The sequence below is a fragment of the Megalops cyprinoides genome, chromosome 12 (assembly GCF_013368585.1).
Source record: "Megalops cyprinoides isolate fMegCyp1 chromosome 12, fMegCyp1.pri, whole genome shotgun sequence".
NCBI classification, from domain to species: Eukaryota; Metazoa; Chordata; class Actinopteri; order Elopiformes; family Megalopidae; genus Megalops; species Megalops cyprinoides.
Window position 1 is genome coordinate 16,678,425 of NC_050594.1, and position 20,657 is coordinate 16,699,081.

Consider the following 20,657-nt stretch of genomic DNA (forward strand, 5'->3'; position numbering starts at 1 on the left):
TTTGGATCTCAGTTATACTGATAAGGACTAGAAGAAACCCGAAGAGACTGTTGCGACCACTACGACTTTGATTTAAGCAAGGAATGCTCTATTCCAAAGTAAATAAAAGAGGGCAGTATAAGCTGGTGCAAAGTGCCAAGTTAATATTAACTTCTCAAGGTGTTTTAAATGCTTTGCTGCAAACTCTTCTTTTATGACACCATGTACAATAGATTTGTTCTGAGATTAGGTCTACCTCACTGGCAATGTCAGGATCATTGTCATTAGGTGTGTGGAAGCTAAGTGGAGGGGCTTTTTCTTTGTAAGTTATATACTGCAGAGATGCAAGCAAGGCAAAAACGCCACAAGTCAGCATCAGAAAAGGTTAACTTGACAACTACAGATTCAACAGGTATAAATGTCATTTGTTCTTTGTTCCAGTGGCCTGCGGTTTGTTTGTCAAGGAGCAGGCCTAAAGTGAGGCACAGTTACATATCAACACCTTTTTTTTTGCCACAAACCTTGACCTAGTACGTCACCCTTCACCACATCTCTGCCCTTCTCTTTATGTCACCCATACGAACACAAAGGGCACATAAAGCTGTGAGCTACAGACCAGAGGAGCTGATCACAGATAAGACACGATGAGAGTGAGTACTGTGAGAAGTTAGCCAGCCTGACACAGATTGCACTGACCTTCAGTCACCCATTATTCAATCCCAGATTGTGCATGTATTCATAGTCCGTTCATGCACATGTGATTTAGCTCATACTGATGATACAATTTCACTTCGAATGCTTAATCAGTGTTATAGAGCATTATCTAAATTTTGGTGAGGTTTTATTGGTGCAGGGTCCATGGGGGTGACTAGATAGCCCTTTGTCAGAGTGTATGGGAGATCAGTAGGGCTTCATTGTGGGCTCTCCAGGCAAGTGGTGGTGTGACTGGTAACATATATATATATATAGATAGATAGATAGATATATCACATAATCCATCAACTGTGATAGTGAACAACAACTGCAGACTACAGAACACTGACAATTTTAGATGGACTGCCTGCACAGGGGAAACCAACACAAACATAATACTATTGCATCACTGACTTCTCAGGGTATTGGGTGAATACACTGATGAACTAGTTACTTTGGTTTCAAACCACACCTTCACCTACACTTTACACAGACAAAATGACAACTGTCAAAATAGCCAAAGCAAACTTTGTGAAGACTGTTTCATAGTTTTTAAAGATTCTTTTAAAACATGTTCCTATAGATCTTAAGAGTGAGACACTAGCATTAGAGAAACGTGTTGTGACATACAGTATTTAAAGCTTTGCTCAGTTTTGTCAGATAACTCAATCTGTTAGGAATTTGTCAGTAATGTTCAATGAAAGTAAGTAAATGCCAGTTTGTACTGATTCAACATGATTGTCGACAGGGTGAATCAAGATTCAGTTGTTTCTCATTGAAGCACTGTTGTTAAACAATTTCTTAATATCATTCCCAACACAAGTCAAAATATCTTGCTGACAAATATAGATGTAAACACTGAAAGCACCCCTCTACATGCATTTGTAATTTGATTTGGTCTGTTTGCTGGCTTCTGCCTAGTCTAGTAGAAATTGCATCCTAATCTCATCTGAAAACAATTGCTTGGATTTTACGGTCTCTTTGGACATAATGTATTTGTAGCTAATGTTAAAATCCTCTTGGGGTGATTCTATGACAAAAAGAAACAAAAAAAAAACAGACAAAATGTTTGGTTTCGATTGTTGATGTAAATAGCCCAACAAATAAATCCTTTTTTAAAATTTCTTTCTAAATAGGATAAGGATTAAGAAGTTTCTTGATTCTGTAACAACAGCGTTAACATGGAAAGTCGGTTCACCTACCCTTATTCTGGCAAGCTCATTTCATAAAAAACAGAGGCAAGGAAAACATTTTAATAAGGCACTGCAAAAAAGCTAAACTTTTGCACTTCCTTTTGGGATATACTAATCACAACAGCATTGTCTGAATTGTGAACACATTCAGAGGTCATGAATACGTGTTTGCAAACAAAACATGCTTACCTCTGGATGCTTCAGTTCCTCTGTCACATAATTCAGATTGTTCCAGCCATCGTAAGACCACAGACCTTGATAAAATGCTACTCCTACTGGATTGATGCCCAGTTTTGTCCCTTCAAATGCATTCTCAAAACTATTAGCGTGTCCTCCAATTAGCAGTGCCATACCTCCAATCACTATCACTGCCAGAGCCAGCACCTTTGCCACCAGGAAGAAGACCTGGACGGACATGGAGAAACGCACATTCAGGCTGTTAACGATGGCCAGCCCAAGGACAGCAGACGCAGCCACACACTTAACCACCATAGGAGGTGGTGGGCAGTCCTGGAAGAAAGGAGCCACTGTATACTCTGCAAAGCTCAGGGACACTCCTGCGATGCCAGCTGGCCTCACAACCAGAATGGAGGTAAAGACAAACACAAAGGCTACAAGCTGACCTGATGTCCGAATGATGTAGATGTACTCGCCCCCTGACTCTTTTATGACAGTTCCAAGTTCCGCATAACACAGAGATCCCAGCATGGCCAGTATTCCACAAGCTGCCCAGATCACCAAGCTTGCTCCAGGACTTCCTATGTTGAATAGAACTAGCTGAGGAGACATGAAGATCCCAGATCCAATCATAGTTCCGGCGATGAGGGACACAGCACTGAGCAGCCCCACTTCCCGTTTCAAGCTGAGCTTGTGCAATTTGTCATTCATATCCGAAGCAGCAGAACTTGGCCTCTTCATTTTCACCTACTCCAGGATCTGATCTTGGGGAGAAACTGAAGTAATCCTTGATGTTATTGTGCCTTAATAGACCAAAGTCGCACATGTGGCCATTAAGTCAGTTAATAATTACAAGACTTGTACTAGAGGTTTTGCGATATCCTCCACTTGAACAACCCAATAAATATATGCCACTTAACACTTTGCAGCACTGTCTTGTTTATAATCATTCAACACCTCTCAATGTCTTTACTCCTTGAGCTGTTTTGTAGAAAGATATTTTTGGGTGAATGAGTAATCTCAGATGAGATAATGTTTTCAAGGCATGGCATGGCAAATAACTATTACTCATGCCCTGATTTTTGTTTGCTCCTTGGGAAAGAGCAGACACTAACATATAATATCAGTAAATACAGTGCCAGTCAAAGTATGGACACACTTTTCTTTCTTTATTTTTACTATTTTTCACACTTAAAGACATCAATAGTATCAATAGCAGCAACATCAAAACTATGAAATAAAACAACTGGAATTATGCAGTGACAAAAAATTGTTAGAAACAAATCAAAACTATCTTAATTTTTAGAGTATTCAAAATAGCCAACACATATTTTTAAAAAGAATGCATAAGCATCAACTTCACCACTTTTATTTGTGTAAGAAACAAATTTCAAGCATTAAAGCATAAATCTTTAGATCAAAATGTCTTTGAATGCACGTTTCCCATTATCTTAATCAATTATGTCCAAACTTTTGACTATTACTGCAAGTCTACTGCAAGGGCTCAAATGAGCACCATTTTCCTAATTTGACTGACTGGTTTGTTTGTTTTCCTTGTCCTTTATTATCTATCCATATTTAGAAAGTTACTGTACTTGTGGTTTTGAATTAATCTGCCAAGACAAACACCGTGGCCAGTCAGAGAAGACGTGATTTTGTTTACAATGGCTCCAGTTTTGCTAGCGTCCTGTAACTTTTAACAGATTGATTTATGAATCCTGTGAGCAGAATCAAATCAATGGTTGCGGGACAAGGATTCTTGCTCTAATGGAAATATTGTGTGGTTAAAATTTTTTACAGCGTAATCATGTTTTATGATCTGCAGTAGTATAGTAAACAAACTATTTCATGACAAAAGTGCATGCGACACAACTGTCGTTGAGCTTTAACTAGTGAAAGATTGTAACTGTTTTGTTGTTGTTTGTTTGTTGCAGTCTGTGGATTGAATCAAAGAATAGATGACTTTGTTAAAAATGTCAATTATAAGTGGGTTTACTTGCCAGTGATTTAATGCGTATGTACGCTGAATTGATTGGTCGCTTTTGCAATCGCTCCACCCTCTCCTGCTCTCTCTGTAATCATGGACCTTGATTGCTTGTGGTTCATTTCACAGGGAGAGGGGGGAGTGGGGAGTGAGGAGTGGGGGGGGGGGGGGGGGTTGTAGAGAGGGGAGGTTGTCATCAGCGAGTTGTGGTTGTACTAGAAAATGGACTCAAGTAAAAAAAAATAAATATGAGTAAATGTTGGATTACAAGTTTGCAGCTGTCATTGTATTTATGTAAATATCAATCTACACATTTGTGAATTTCAACCAACAAGTTCACCTACATATTTTTTCTACAAGTGAAAATTTAAACATACGAGTTCAGATTTTTGTTCTACAAGTTCTCACATCGTATTCTACAAGTTCTCAAAATCAAGTCTACAAGCTCTCACATTATGCAACATATTTACCTTCATACTTTCACACTGATTGTGAGCAATGGAAAGGAATCAGGTGGATGGAGGGGTTACAAGTTCTTTTGGGCTGGGGCAACCTCAAGGAAGAGCTGAAGGAACAGCGTGACTTTGTCCAGTATCCCAGGGCACATCTTGAAGTGGATGAAGGGTATGTAGATCACGATGCCACTGAGGACGAAAAGGGTGACGTACAGATACTCGATCTGGGGTTTGTCAACGATGGGTGCCAGGACCAGGAAGATGGCAGCCATAAGGACCAGGATGGGAAAGAGAATTGGAACCTGGAGGGATCATGCTGGAGGTTAAGGACTGCAGTGGTTCTGGCCAGTAATATGAGCATCTAATTATGATCTGAAAACATTAAATTTACTCCATATCAAGACATGGGATTATGCTGTGAGAGGAACTAGGCAATAATTTAAATGCAGTATATTGACTTCAAATTTCTGTCCACAAGAGCAACAGCCGCATGTGTTTCCTTATGCTGCTCTCTAGTGTTTCATATTATGTGATGCAACACTTCTGAAGTAATATTTTCCAAGAGGTCCCTTAAAAGCTCAGTCTAAAAGGCAAGTGTGTCCACCATCTTAATAACATTAGGAATCCTCAGTCTTTGCCTCTGTTTAACTCAGAACTGTTTAAATTCCCTACATTTACCCTCTATTTGTTTTTTTTTTTTAATTTCATGCTGCTGTGGTTAATTGTTGAATTTTACTTACTCATCATTTTAGCCTGTAGACCCTAGCTGTGATAGGCATATGTTGGTGTTTATTATTTAGTACATATGATTCTTAAGATATGAGCAGTATTTAGGCTGTTTAGAAATTGTAGCATGAATTTGATTATTTATTGAGGACAATTCTTCCAGATTCCTACTGCTTTGCTCTCACCTTGTATGGCCTGGGAAGTTCTGTCTTCTTTATTTTAAGGTAGACAATTCCAGAGAAAGTGATTCCATGGAAGACCCAAATAATAAAACTGAAATTGTTATCAACAGGGAAAACAGGTTATTGTAAATCATAAATGCAGCATAACTTGATGTCAGTTGCACCAAAAGCTCAGCAGTAACCCTCTCTTGATGATATACAAATAAAGGACCTGCAGCAATACAGATGATTTACAATTGTAAATCAAGAGTGCATCTGCCTGGTATTTAATCGATGACATCTGCTCAGTGCAGAACCCACTTTCTAAGAAAGTTTTCAAATTTGTCTCCGTTGTTTTTACCACCCACACAGAATTGGGCACTGGAGATTGATTGTTTCTTTTTTTCTCTCTCTCACTATTTCTTCATTATCGTGACTGGACCAGACTGATTGTCTTTTATACAGAAGCTGTACTAATCCAGGGGCAATGGCTGAGCTGTGAGCACATGGGCTTCTCACGTATGGAATAAATGTGGAAGCTGAGCACAGGATTATTTACAGGCTGTATTTCAACACCTGTAGTCTGTGCCTAACAGGCTTAGCATCAGACTGTGTTATGTGAGGACCTGTTTGCATTGAGAAAGATGGGCTTCTTTCTCAACATCTACTCTTCTTTGTGGTCTTCCTGACTAGCTAATTTCACATTACATTAACTTTTACTGACACAATGAAGTTAACATAGTAAGTAACAGCTGCAAGACAGATGAGGTAACGGTCATTGAAGGGTCATGAGAGCATGACTGCACCTCAGTTGATTGCTTTAGTTCACTTACTTTCAACAATTTACAAAAGGCCAATCCTGTTTCTGTCTGACAAAGGGTTATACAAATGTTTAAGGACAACCTTTTTTTCGGCATATACAGTTTAGGTGATGAAAACACACCTATGAACTTCTCTAGAAAAATTAGAGCACATTTTAAGTTTAATTCATCTTTGCAATACACATATTACACATATTGCATCACCTATTTTGACTATACACAAGATCACTTGGCTATGTTATTTCCTTCCATGATTTCTGGTATCACTGTTATGCTGATGGCACACTGCTGTTTCTCTTTTTTCTCCCATCTGATACTCAGGCCTCATCACCCATCTTACCAAGCTGACATATCATTGTGGGTGTCTGATCATCACCTGAAGCTCAACTTGGTCAAAACGGAGCTTCTGCATGTCCCAGCTAAATCCTCTCCTTTCCCATACCTCACCAATAACCCATAAAACACTACAGTGTCAGACTTCTGGTGCCACATGTATGTGCCATATATGGAGTGCTGAGCAGGGCGCAGAGTGCACCTGAAGAAGTTGACAATACTCTTGAAGTCTCCAGGGATCAGCACCACCAGGGAGATGGCTGTGGTGAAGATGAGAGCTGGTGATGGTGTTAGCCGCCGAACATGAACCATGGACAGGATATCAGGCTGAAAGAGAACAAAAACCCAGCCACAGGACAGGTGGCCAGCATGGAGGGGAGAGGTTTGTGCCCACAGATCCTTTCTTTCATCCTGTACTGATACATGACTATCATCATCCATAACAGCCATAACAACTATTACTATTACCCTTACAATGAATTATGTCCCTCTACCTCCAAAGGATTCTAGGAAGTAAAGAATCAGGAACTTGAAACAAGAAGTAATTACATCAAAAATGCATCTCCACACATGTGCATTTGACGGAATTCACATCTTGGCTTGACATGGCATTCTGCTTTTCCAGGAACAGCTGTGGGTGCATGTAACAGGCAGAAGGTCTCACCATGTGGCCTTCTCTGGCTGCCACGAAGTACACTCGCCCACCGCTGAAGAATGACCCATTCAAGGACCCAAAAGCAGACATTGCCGCAGCCACAGACATTACCCATCCCCAGCTTCCCAGGACCTTGTTCCTGTCACCAAGGAAAAAGGGGTTAGCCAACCCCTCATGCCACAAGGAAGTAAAAATTCAGTAGGGCAAAAGCATGTTGCAGCAGCCCAGTGAAAAAGCCAGCTTTCCCTCATGGCACAGGGTGACAAATATGGTGGTCAGGGGAACGTACAAGTGGTCAGGCTGTCACAAATTTGAAAGCTTGGAAAGATTTGACAACTGCATATGTTAACAGGATAGTTCTCCTGAAATGGCTCAGTAAAATTCACCTGTACAAATGGATAACATGTGTAAGAAAGGTATAACACCTTGAATAAGTGATTCTCTGTCAGAGCAAATAGACAATTTATCATAACACAGTGCACTGCAACTGAGTCTTCTTTTTTATTGAAGCAACACATATCAATTAACACCACTGATGTCATTTTATGCATATATTGTAGTGTACTGTAAAGAATTACACATAAATATATTTTAAAATACATTGGGCCAGCCCTCTGTCATTTGCTAGTTATGTTCTTACCCCCAGGTGACAGCTACAGCAGTGGATGACATCATTTCCCGGGGTGTCAGGGCAGCCAGGTAACTTGTATTGACCAGCAGGTAAAGCACTGTCACCATGGGGACAGCAATCATCACTGCTCTGGGCAGGTTCACCTGAATGAATAGTGACCATTGATAGAAGCACATTCCACAGGAAAAGAAGACCAACCATGGGGAAACATGGTGGATATTTCCCATTTTCCAAACTATAGACTCTCATTCATAATTTGTTATTTAGTATGAAAAAATTGTCTTCATCGAAAATTTCCCTAGTGTGAGACGGAAAAACATGGGTCCAAATTCTCATTCGAAAATGTGTTATCAGGACAAAAAATATGCTAATAATCCAAGCCAAATAATAAACATAATCATCTCTGTTCCTGAACAGAGATGGAAAGTTTTGTCCCCTGTTAAGGTGGATAAACCTGCAACATTATGTAGCTGACAATATTAAGATACCAAATTTGCAGAAGATACATAATGATACAATTGTGCTCTTTCAGCAGCAATCACATTCTGTTTCCAGGCCTTATTAACTGGGAGAGTTGGTATTTCCAGTAAAAATAATTGTTTGGGAAGACTACATGTGATCCCTGCCATTCAGATGATCACATTATTCCATTCACACATCACATTATCCATTGAAACTACCCCAATAAAATCTCCCTTTGGTAGCATGACTGTCATGTAAAGGCTACTATTCTAATTCTCAACTGTGTCTGAATTTGTTTCAGCTCTTCAATGACACATTACCCAGCCAGAGTTGAAGCAGAGGTCCTAGTATAATGATGTCTCTTTTTGATTTACTCCACTATTTTGTGGCTTCAGAAAAATTCTCCAAGCCTTCCCAGAACCCATGAATGCATAACCATGCCTGCAAATGATTTGGAGGACTGCCATCTTGAGGTGACAGCTGAGGTGGGGAGCAATGCTCCACCTACTACATAAAAAATAAAGTCCTTTTGAAATTGAATTGGTTAGGTTTATTGTTGAGTCTTTATGTGGCATTTTGCTCGTGATGTACTCTGCCTCACTTGTAAGTCATAAAAGCGTCTGACAAATGAATAAATGTAAATGTAAACATCTTAAACCCTTAAAACTTTTCAACTTCTGTATTCCCCCATCATCATTGTCTTGACTCTTGCAAAGATGTTTCATATTTCTGAATTGTCACACTTGTTCACATTTCTCAGTTTGACTCATGTTTCTCTGATCTGTCTCTCATAGCTTGTGCAGCCAGGACTATACAAAGACACAAATCAGTGTGAATTAAAAAGAGTAATTTTGAGGAGTTTTTACATAGTTTTAAATGAGAGTCGAGGGACTACTTAACATTGCTATACATAGTCGTTGATCCTTGGAAATGTTGTTGCTGAATTGTTACTTTTATAAAAAATATATATTGTTGAATTCTATTACGTCTATGAACAAAAATACTTCTCAGACAATCTGCTACATATATTTATTTGATTGGATTAAAATAAGGACTTCTTTTTCAAATTTAATAAGAGGTCTAGTATTTAGTCTTACTCCAAGAATGTAAGAAATATTACATATCACATCAAATCTCTTTTTTTATAATAATGTTAAACATGACAGAAAATTTTCTGCCTCAAAAGTGATCTTACCTCTGGTTGTTTGACTTCCTCAATTACATAATTCAAGTTGGACCACCCAGAAAAGGCCCAGAGACACTGGTAAAAGGCCATACCTATGGGATTCAGTCCCAAACGTGTGCCTTCAAAAGCATTATTGATGTTTCCAGAGGGACCCTCTGCAAGTACCACTATTCCTCCAAAAGATATGACCAGGAGGCCCAACACTTTCGCAACCATGAAGACCACCTGGATGGACATTGTGAGGCGGACATTCAGAATGTTAGCTATTGACACCACTAGTATGCATATGGCGGCAATACACTTGACCACTAGCTGAGGCGGGGTGCAGTCCTGGTAGATGGGAGCAACAGCATAATGTGCAAAGCTCAAGGACAGTGCTGCAATGCTGGCTGGCTTCATGACTAACAAGAAGGTGAATGCCACAAAGAAGGCTGGCAGTTTGCCGTAGATGCGTAGGATGTAGATGAAATCTCCTCCAGACTCCTTGATGATGGTTCCAAGCTCAGTGTAGGAAAGTGCCCCCAGCATCGAAATGAAACCACCCAACGTCCAGATCACAAGGCTTGCCCCTGGGCTTCCAATATTGGACAGCACAATCTGAGGGGTCATGAAGATCCCAGACCCAATCATGGTGCCACCAATAAGGGACACAGCACTTGCCAAACCCAACTCTCGTCTCAGTTTGAGTTTTTCCATTTTTCCATCATTCATGTCTTTGGATATCAGTTATGCTGAGAAGGACCAGCAGAAATCTGAACTGACTGCTGTGACCACTACCACTCTGTTTAAACCAAGAAATGATGTATTTCAAAGTATATAAAAGAGGGCAGTCCAAATCGGTGCAAAGTGCCAAGTTAATATTAACTTCTCAAGGTATTTTTAATGATTTCCTTAAAGATATTCTTGCAGCAAAATCTTAAAAATCTTTTCTACCAAGACCAATTTAACCATCAAATAATTAATTTTGAGTTTCAGTGTTTTTAAATAAAATATCACACAAAACAAAACTTCAACCTATCATTTGTAATTCAGTAAAATGTGAAGTTTGGTTAAGGGTCTGAATACCTTTGCAAGGCACTGTATATGCATAGGCTTAATTTAATACAGAGGTATTTTCAGGAATTTCACATCTTTTGTCACTTTTTCCAGCTTTTAACTTATTTTAACATTTATCATTAAACATAAAAGTAGTGTTTTGTTAATGAATTTCAAATGTTTCTACCATGGTGATTTGCTTGTAATAAGAAAGCTATGTTGCAAGTTGTTGAAAGTAGGCCTACAAGGTTAAACTTTTACATTTAGAAAGAGGAGTTTTACAAAATTTGCAAATGTATTGCCTCAAACCAGTCTCCCCAGAGCAGATTGAAGTAAAACTTGGTTTTCTCTGTATTTTATGTCTGTACTCTGGAAATAACAAAACTAAAAAAGCAAGACAGTGATTGAAGGGACTGACAGTAATACACTTGCTGCCAATTCCTAAACTTGTAGCTTAAGTATTTGGCTTCTCTTTTTTCAGTTTGACGTGATTGTTTCAAAGAGATAGAATGTGTCTCATGTTTAGGTGCAAATGCAAAGCAGCGAGTGACACATTATCAGCAACTTAGTTGTACGTGGTCAACAAGGCTTTTTGCTTGCTTGGGCAACACGTAGTAATATGATTTAGCTAGTCAGCCTAGTTAAACATAGTTGAACTATGAATATGCATTTGCAAACAAAACATGCTTACCTCTGGATGCTTCAGTTCCTTTGTAACATAATTCAGATTGTTCCAGCCATTGTAAGACCACAGACCGTGATAAAATGCTACTTCTATTTCATTGAGCTAGAGCTATCAATACAGGCCTCAAACTAACAGGCATTATTTTGTACTGATTATTCCTGTGAGAGTACAGCGCTAAAAGCCATATTGGGAATAGCTACAGTGCTGGCCAAAAGTATTGGCACCCCTGCAATTCTGTCAGATAATGCTCAATTTCTCCCAGAAAATGATTGCAATTACAAATGTTTTGGTAGTAATATCTTCATTTATTTTGCTTGCAATGAAAAAACACAAAAGACAATGAAAAAAAAATTAAATCAATTATCATTTTACACAAAACTCCAAAAATGGACCGGACAAAAGTATTGGCACCCTCAGCCTAATACTTGGTAGCACAACCTTTGGACAAAATAACTGCGAACAACCGCTTCCGGTATCCATCAATGAGTTTCTTACAATGCTCTGCTGGAATTTTAGACCATTCTTCTTTGGCAAACTGCTCCAGCTCCCTGAGATTTGAAGGGTGCCTTCTCCAAACTGCCATTTTCAGATCTCTCCACAAGTGTTCTATGGGATTCAGGTCTGGACTCATTGCTGGCCACTTTAGAAGTCTCCAGTGCTTTCCCTCAAACCATTTTCTAGTGCTTTTTGAAGTGTGCTTTGGGTCATTGTCCTGCTGGAAGACCCATGACCTCTGAGGGAGACCCAGCTTTCTCACACTGGGCCCTACATTACGCTGCAAAATTTGTTGGTAGTCTTCAGACTTCATAATGCCATGCACACGGTCAAGCAGTCCAGTGCCAGAGGCAGCAAAGCAACCCCAAAACATCAGGGAACCTCCGCCATGTTTGACTGTGGGGACCGTGTTCTTTTCTTTGAAGGCCTCGTTTTTTTTCCTGTAAACTCTATGTTGATGCCTTTTCCCAAAAAGCTCTACTTTTGTCTCATCTGACCAGAGAACATTCTTCCAAAATGTTTTTGGCTTTCTCAGGTAAGTTTTAGCAAACTCCAGCCTGGCTTTTTTATGTCTCTGGGTCAGAAGTGGAGTCTTCCTGGGTATCCTACCATAGAGTCCCTTTTCATTCAGACACCGACGGATAGTACGGGTTGACACTGTTGTACCCTCGGACTGCAGGACAGCTTGAACTTGTCTGGATGTTAGTCGAGGTTCTTTATCCACCATCCGCACAATCTTTCGTTGAAATCTCTCGTCAATTTTTCTTTTCCGTCCACATCTAGGGAGGTTAGCCACAGTGCCATGGGCTTTAAACCTATTGATGACACTGCGCACGGTAGACACAGGAACATTCAGGTCTTTGGAGATGGACTTGTAGCCTTGAGATTGCCCATGCTTCCTCACAATTTTGCTTCTCAAGTCCTCAGACAGTTCTTTGGTCTTCTTTCTTTTCTCCATACTCAATGTGGTACACACAAGGACACAGGACAGAGGTTGAGTCAACTTTAATCCATTTTAACTGGCTGCAAGTGTGATTTAGTGATTGCCACCACCTGTTATGTGTCACAGGTAAGTAACAGGTGCTGTTAATTACACAAATTAGAGAAGCATCACATTTTTCAAAGGGTGCCAATACTTTTGTCCGGCCCATTTTTGGAGTTTTGTGTAAATTGATACTTGATTTGACTTTTTTTTCTTTCTCTTTTGTGTTTTTTTATTGCAAGCAAAATAAATGAAGATATTACTACCAAAACATTTGTAATTGCAATCATTTTCTGGGAGAAATTGAGCATTATCTGACAGAATTGCAGGGGTGCCAATACTTTTGGCCAGCACTGTATACTACCATGGATAGTGATGTGCCCTGCAGCATCTGCCTTTCTAGCATTTGTGAAGGTTTAGAATGTACATGCTGAGAGAGTATGTAACATTTTTATCTTTGTTGGAAACACACCATCCTTATTTCTCCATAAGGACAGTTATAGTCCCAAAGAGTACTGTACAGTACAAAATACAGTGTAACCACAGCATAGAGCTCACATATGTTTCAGATGTGAATAAGAATGACAATATATAGTACTGCCACTACATGAAACCTTATGATCTATCTAACATTTGTTTTGTGAGCTCTTCATCTACCCAAAAGAAATTATTTCAAAATTTTTTATAGACTTATATTCATAATTGTATAAATTTAATAATTTTATATTACTGCATCATAGAGATTATTGTTGTGTTTGAGTATAGCGCTCAGCTGTCCAAAAAAATGTTTCCATGAAGGTCATTTCAGGGGGTACACAGAGACACATGGCCAACAGTACAAGAATTGTTCATTAATACCAACATTTGTAAGTGTTTTATTTTTTATTTTCAGGAATTGTAAAGTTTGGGCTTTGACACTGACTGTAAGCAATGGAAAGAAATCATGTGGGCTGGAGGGATTACACATTCTTTTGGGTTGGGGCAACCTCAAGAAAGAGCTGAAGGAACAGCGTGACTTTGTCCAGTATCCCAGGGCACATCTTGAAGTGGATGAAGGGTACATAGACCATGATGCTGCTGAGCATGAAAAGGGTAACATACAGATACTTGATCTGGGGGTCATCAACGATGGGTGCCAGGACCAGGAAGATGGCGGTGACAATGACCAAGAAGGGAAAGAGAATTGGAACCTGGAGGGATTGTGCTGGAGGTTAAGGACTGCAGTGGTTCTGGTATATTTCTGGTCAGTAACATGAGCAGCTAATTCCAATCTGAAAACATATATTTACTAAATTTACATATCAAGGCATTATGCTCTAAGAGGAACTAGGCAATAATTTAAATGCAGTATATTGACTTCAAACTTCTGTCCACAAGAGCAACACATGAAAACCACATGTGTTTCCTTATGCTGCTCCCTAGTGTTTCATGCTGTGTGACACAACACTTCTGAGGTAATATTTTCCAAGAGGTCCCTTAATGGCTCAGTCTAAAAGGCAGGTATGTCCACCATCTTAATAACATTAGGCATACTCAGTCGTTGCCTTTGTTTAACTCAAAATTGTTTAAATTCCCTACAGTTACCCTCTATTTGAATTTTTTACTTCATGTTGCTGTGGTTCTTATATATTGTTGAATTTTACTTATCATTGTAGCCTGTAGACTCTAGCTGTGATAGACATATGTGGATGTTTTTGGACTTACAATTCATTAAGACATGAGCAGTGCTCAAAAGGAAGAAAATCTATTCATTGCAATAATTTCTGTGTAAAGGCTGTTCAGGAATCATTGTCTGAATTTGATTATTCACAGAAGACAATTTTACCAGATGCACCCCACTTTGCTCTCACCTTGTATGGCCTGGAAAGTTCTGGCTTCTTTATTTTCAGGTAGAGAAGTCCAGAGACAGTAATTCCATAGAAAATCCATGCTCTGAAACTGAAATAGTTATCAACAGGGAAACAGGGTTATTGTAAATCATAAATGCAGCATAACATGATGTCAATTGCATTAACGGCTCATAAATTATCACAGTAACCCTTTCTTGACCGTACAGAAATAAAGGAATTGCAGCAATTCACACTCTTTGTAAACCAGGAATGCATCTGCTTGGTGCCTTAATTAATAATATCTGCTCAGTGCATAACCACTTTCTAAGAATGTTTTCTAATTTGTCTTGACTGATTTTCCTACTTGAAACATTGTCTGTGCTACCGCTGAGTCCTTTTGCTGCCTCCTAAGCTGATTCAAGAGAAGGAAAACACAATTATGATCATCAGCCAGAAGTGCATTCTGTATGTGATACAACTGTTTGTGACAATATGGCCCTTAAAACATTGTTAGTAATCAGTGCCTGTGTGAGACTGTAATCAAAGGTACAATACGAAAAGTAATCAGGGATAATGGAAATTGACCACATGTGGAAGCTGAGCACAGGATTATTTACAGGCTGTATTTCAACACCTGTAGTCTGTGCCTAATAGGCTTAACATCAGATTGGGTTATCTGAGGACCTGTTTGCACTGAGAAAAATGGGCTTCTTTCTCAATATCTACTCTTCTTTGTGGTCTTCCTGGCTAGCTAATTTCACATTACATTAACTTTTACTTACACAGTGGAGTTAAAATAATAAATAAATACCAGGAAGATAGTAGAGGTAACAGTCATTGAAGGGTCATGGGAGCATGACTGCACCCCAGTTGATTGCTTTAGTTCTCAGCAATTATTTAGAAAAGGCCAATAAAGAGCTACTTTTTATGTTTCTGTCTGACAAAAATTTTATACAATTGTTTGAATTTTAGGCATATACAGTTTCAGTGCACTGCATCTTTGTATAACACCTATTACACCGATTGCATCACCTGTTCTCACCATACATGAGATCGCATGGTTTCTGTTTACACTAATGGCACTCAGCTGTTTCTCTTTTCTCCCATCTGATGCTCAGACTTCATCACCCATCTTACCAAGCTGACATATCATTGAGGGTGTCTGATCATCACCTGAGGCTCATCTTGTATATCTCAGCTAAATCCTCTCCTTCCTGTTACCTCGCTAATTCCCCATAAAATAGTACAGTTTCAGACTTCAGGTGCCACAGTTGTGTGTCACATATGGTATTCTGTGTGCACCTGGTGAGGTTGACAATACTCTGGAAGTCTCCAGGGATCAGCACCACCAGGGAGATGGCTGTGGTGAAGATGAGAGCTGGTGATGGTGTTAGCCGCCGAACATGAGCCATGGACAGGATATCAGGCTGAAAGAGAACAAAAACCCAGCCACAGGACATTTGGGCAGCATGAAGGGGAGAGGTTTGTGCCCACAGATCCTTGGTTATTTTGTATTGCTACATGACTGTGATCACCCCAGCCATGATGACTATTGCCATTACCCTCACAATGAATTATGTCCCTACAGCAGCCTATCCCAAATGTTTCTGGGATGTAAGGAATCAGGAACGTGAAACAAGGTAATTATATCAAAATGTATCTCCACAGACACATGAATCAAATTAGTTATAGATGAACATTTAATGTGCATTTGACGGAATTCACATCTTGGCTTGACATGTAACAGGCAGACGGTCTCACCATGTGGCCTTCTCTGGCTGCCACGAAGCACACTCGCCCACCACTGAAGAATGACCCATTCAAGGACCCAAAAGCAGACATTGCCGCAGCCACAGACATTACCCATCCCCAGCTTCCCAGGACCTTGTTCCTATCACCAAGGAAAAAGGGGTTAGCCAACCCCTCATGCCACAAGGAAGTAAAAATTCAGTAGGGCAAAAGCATGTTGCAGCAACACAATTCTGAAAGCTTGGAAAGATTTGGCAACTGCATTTGTTAACAGGATAGTTCTCCTGAAATGGCTCAGTCCATCTGTAAAACATGGGTAATATGAGTAAGAAATGCCTTGAATACAGGAACTTCTGTCATAGAAAATAGACAGTTAATCATAACACAGTGCAATGCAACTCACGTGACATATCAATTGACATCACTAATATCATTTGCACATATTTTGTAGTGTACTGTAAAGAATTACACATAAATATATTTTAAAGTACATTGGGCCAGCCCGCTGTCATTTACTAGTTATGTTCTTACCCCCAGGTGACAGCTACAGCAGTGGATGACATCATTTCCTGGGGTGTCAGGGCAGCCAGGTAGCTCACGTTGACCAGCAGGTAAATCACTGTCACCATGGGGACGGCAATCATCACTGCTCTGGGCAGGTTCACCTGAGAGAGTAGTGACCATTGATAGAAGCACATTCCACAGGAAATGAAGACCAACTATGGAGAAACATGGTGGATCTTTCCCATTTCCCAAACTGCACACTCTCACTCATAATTTCTATTATTTAGTATGAATACGTAGTCCCTCTTTTAAACTTGCCCTAGTATTGTCATAGAAGCACAGGTTTTCTTGTGAGAACAAAAGAAGCTCCAATGTTTTATTAGATAACAAGACAAAATAAAAAAAAATTGCAAATAATGCAAGCCAAATAATAAACATCGTCTAAGACTACAAAAATTATTCTTAGATATAAACACTCAGGATTAGAGAAGGAGATAATTCTGCCTGATGCATACTGTAAGAGTCTGTATGATGCAAACATGCAAAAGTAACTGCTGTCTAGTAGCATAAAGGACAAAATGACTTCTTAATATTCTCAATAATTTTCGGATGAATAATTTTAAAAATTCTTCAATAGAGATGGAAGGTTATACAACTTCCTAAGATGGTTAAATAAACCTGAAACATTACCTAGTTGACAATATTAAAATGCCAAAACTGTAGAAGACACATAATGATACAATGGTGCTCTTTCAGCAGCAATTACATTCTGTTTCCAGGCCCTATTAACAGACCTTTTAGAGTTAGCATTTCCAGTAAAGATAATTGTTTGGGAAGGCTACATGTGATCCCTGACATTCAAATGATCACATTATTCCATTCATACATCACACCATCCATTGAAACAACCCCAATAAAATATCCCTTTGGAAGCATGACCGCCACAACCAATCTAATACGATGTCCATCTAAAGGCCTCCATTGCTGTAATTCTCAACTGTGTCTGAAGTTGTTTTAGATTTTCGGTCACACATTACCCAGCAGGATTAGAATCAGAAGCCCTAGTATAATGATTTCTCTTTTTGATTTACTCCCCCACTGTGTATTTTCAGAAAAATTCTCCAAGCTTTCCCAGAACCCATGAATACATAACCATGACTGCAAATGACTTGGAGGGCTGCCATCTTTGCTCTTGTGAAGACAACCTTAACAGACACTGCCTTGACAATATTAGCCATTGTCAATACCAGTATGTACCTGGTGCCCAAACACAAAAATGAGAGCTGAGGTGGGGAGCAATGCCACACCTTTTACATAAATAATAAAATCCTTTCAAAGCCTTAAAACGTTTCAGTTTTTGTTTTCCCATCATCATTCTCTCAGCCTTTGCAAAGATATTTCATATTGCCAAATTACCAGGGTTACTCAACAGTTCTCAAAGTTTGACTGATGTTTGTATGTTTTGTCTCTGATAACACGCACAAGCCAGGAACATATAAAGTCTGTTTGGTGTTTCCATTATTTATTATATAAATATATATAAAATGTGTCCAGCTATTCAGCGTCTTCAAATATTCCTAGATTCACAATCCATCAACTATGACAGTGAACAACTGTAGACCACAGAACTCTGACAATTTTAGATGGACTGCCTGCACAGGGGGAACCAACACAAACATAATACTATTGCATCACTGACTTCTCAGGGTATTGGGTGCATACAATGATGAACTAGTTACTTTGGTTTCAAACCACACCTTCACCTACACTTTACACAGACAGAATGACAACTGTCAAAATATCCAAAGCAAACTTTGTGAAGACTGTTTCATAGTTTTTAAAGATTCCTTTAAAACATGTTCCTATAGACCTTAAGAGTGTGACACCAGCATTATGGAAATGTGCTGTGACATATTTAAAGCTTTGCTGAGTTTTGTCAGATAATTCATTCTGTTAGTAGTGTGTCAGTAATGTTCAATGAATCTAAGTAAATGCCAGTTTGTACTGATTCAGCATGATTGTCGACAGGGTGAATTACGATTCAGTTGTTTCTCATTCAAGCACTGTTGTTAAATAATATCTTAATATCATTCCCAGCTCAAATATTTTGCTGACAAATATAGTAGATTAAACGCTGAAAGCATCCCTCTACAGGCATGTGTAATTTGATTATGTCTGTTTACTGGCTTGCCAAGTCTAGCAGAAATTGCATCCTAATCTCATTTGAAAACAATTGCTTGGATTTTACAGCCTCTTTGGACAGAATGTATTTGTAGCTAATGTTAAAAGCCACTTTGATTCTCTGAGTGATTCTCTGACAACAAAACAAACAAAAATCAGATAAAGTGTTTGATTTTGGTTTATGCTGTAAATAGCCCAACAAAGAATTCCTTTTTTAAATTTCTTTCTAAATAGGATAAGAATTCAATTTTTTTTTTAATTCTGTAGCAACACTTCTAACATGAAAGGTCTGATGACCTATCCTTATTCTAACAAGCTCATTTCATAAAAACATAGGCAAGGAGAACATTTTAACAAAACACCACCAAAAGCTAAACTTTTGCACTTCCTTTTGGGATAGTGCCTGAATTGTGAATGCATTCAGCAGAGGTCATGTTTGCAAACAAAACATGCTTACCTCTGGATGCTTCAGTTCCTCTGTCACATAATTCAGATTGTTCCAGCCATCGTAAGACCACAGACCTTGATAAAATGCTACTCCTACTGGATTGATGGCCAGTTTTGTCCCTTCAAATGCATTCTCAAAACTGTTAGCGTGTCCTCCAATTAGCAGTGCCATACCTCCAATCACTATCACTGCCAGACCCAGCACCTTTGCCACTAGGAAGTAGACCTGGACAGACATGGAGAAACGTACATTCAGGCTGTTAATGATGGCCAGCCCAACTATAGCAGAAACGGCCACGCACTTCACCACCATAGGAGGTGAAGGGCAGTCCTGGAAGAAAGGAGCCACTGCATACTCTGCAAAGCTCAGGGACACTCCTGCGATGCCAGCTGGACTCCCCACCAGAATGGAGTTAAAGACGAACACAAAGGCTACAAGCTGACCTGATGTCCGAATGATGTAGACGTACTCGCCCCCTGACTCTTTTATGACAGTTCCAAGTTCCGCATAACACAGAGATCCCAGCATGGCCAGTATTCCACAAGCTGCCCAGATCACCAAGCTTGCTCCAGGACTTCCTATGTTGAATAGAACTAGCTGAGGAGACATGAAGATCCCAGATCCAATCATAGTTCCGGCGACGAGGGACACAGCACTGAGCAGCCCCACTTCCCGTTTCAAGCTGAGCTTGTGCAATTTGTCATTCATATCCGAAGCAGCAGAACTTGGCCTCTTCATTTTCACCTACTCTAAGATCTGATCTTGGGGAGAAACTGATGTAATCCTTGATGTTATTGTGCCTTAATGGACCAAAGTCGCACGTATGATAATTGAGTCAGTTAATAATTACAAGACTTGTACTAGAGGTTTTGCGATATCCTCCACTTGAGCAACCCAATACATATATGCAACTTAACACTTTGCAGCACTGTCTTGTTTATAATCATTCAACACCTCTCAGTGTCTTTACTCCTTGAGCTGTTTTGTAGAAAGATATTTTTGGGTGAATGAGTAAGCTCAGATGAGATAACGTTTTCAAGGCATGGCATGGCAAATAACTATTACTCATGCCCTAATTTTTGTTTGCTCCTTGGGAAAGAGCAGACACAAACATATAATATAGGTAAATAAGGCTGGCATAGGCTCAAATGTACACCATCATTTCTCTCACTTAACTGCTTGGTTTGTGTGTTTTTCATGTTCTTTATTATGAATATATATCTTACAAGTTACTGTACTTGTGGTTTTGAATTAATCTGTCAACACAAACAATGCGGCCACTCAGAGAAGACC

General features: G+C 39.4%; 2 protein-coding genes across 2 annotated transcripts; both read right to left on the reverse strand.

Moving 5' to 3' along the window:
- Positions 1-4,552: 4,552 nt before the first annotated feature.
- Positions 4,553-10,167, reverse strand: LOC118787455 (b(0,+)-type amino acid transporter 1-like). Its single transcript, XM_036543026.1, has 6 exons — positions 9,466-10,167; positions 7,818-7,951; positions 7,187-7,316; positions 6,725-6,849; positions 5,393-5,480; positions 4,553-4,783 (listed from the first exon to the last, which is right to left on the reverse strand). Exons 1-6 carry the CDS (start codon positions 10,165-10,167, stop codon positions 4,553-4,555), a joined length of 1,410 nt encoding a protein of 469 aa, XP_036398919.1.
- Positions 10,168-13,606: 3,439 nt separating this feature from the next.
- LOC118786900 (b(0,+)-type amino acid transporter 1-like) lies at positions 13,607-20,072 on the reverse strand. Its single transcript, XM_036542249.1, has 6 exons — positions 19,374-20,072; positions 16,763-16,896; positions 16,244-16,373; positions 15,785-15,909; positions 14,504-14,591; positions 13,607-13,843 (listed from the first exon to the last, which is right to left on the reverse strand). Exons 1-6 carry the CDS (start codon positions 20,070-20,072, stop codon positions 13,613-13,615), a joined length of 1,407 nt encoding a protein of 468 aa, XP_036398142.1. The 3' UTR covers positions 13,607-13,612.
- Positions 20,073-20,657: the final 585 nt, after the last annotated feature.

Coding starts and splice junctions, on each gene's coding strand:
- LOC118787455 (XM_036543026.1), bottom strand. CDS start 10,167: ATGAATGATGGAAAAATGGAAAAACTCAAACTGAGACGAGAGTTGGGT. Junction 6,850..7,186: donor CAGCCAGAGAAGGCCACATG/GTGAGACCTTCT, acceptor GTTCTCTTTCAG/CCTGATATCCTGTCCATGGT. Junction 4,784..5,392: donor AACTTCCCAGGCCATACAAG/GTGAGAGCAAAG, acceptor TGATCCCTCCAG/GTTCCAATTCTCTTTCCCAT.
- LOC118786900 (XM_036542249.1), bottom strand. CDS start 20,072: ATGAATGACAAATTGCACAAGCTCAGCTTGAAACGGGAAGTGGGGCTG. Junction 16,897..19,373: donor AGGAACTGAAGCATCCAGAG/GTAAGCATGTTT, acceptor CTACTCTCTCAG/GTGAACCTGCCCAGAGCAGT. Junction 14,592..15,784: donor AGTATTGTCAACCTCACCAG/GTGCACACAGAA, acceptor TAACTATTTCAG/TTTCAGAGCATGGATTTTCT.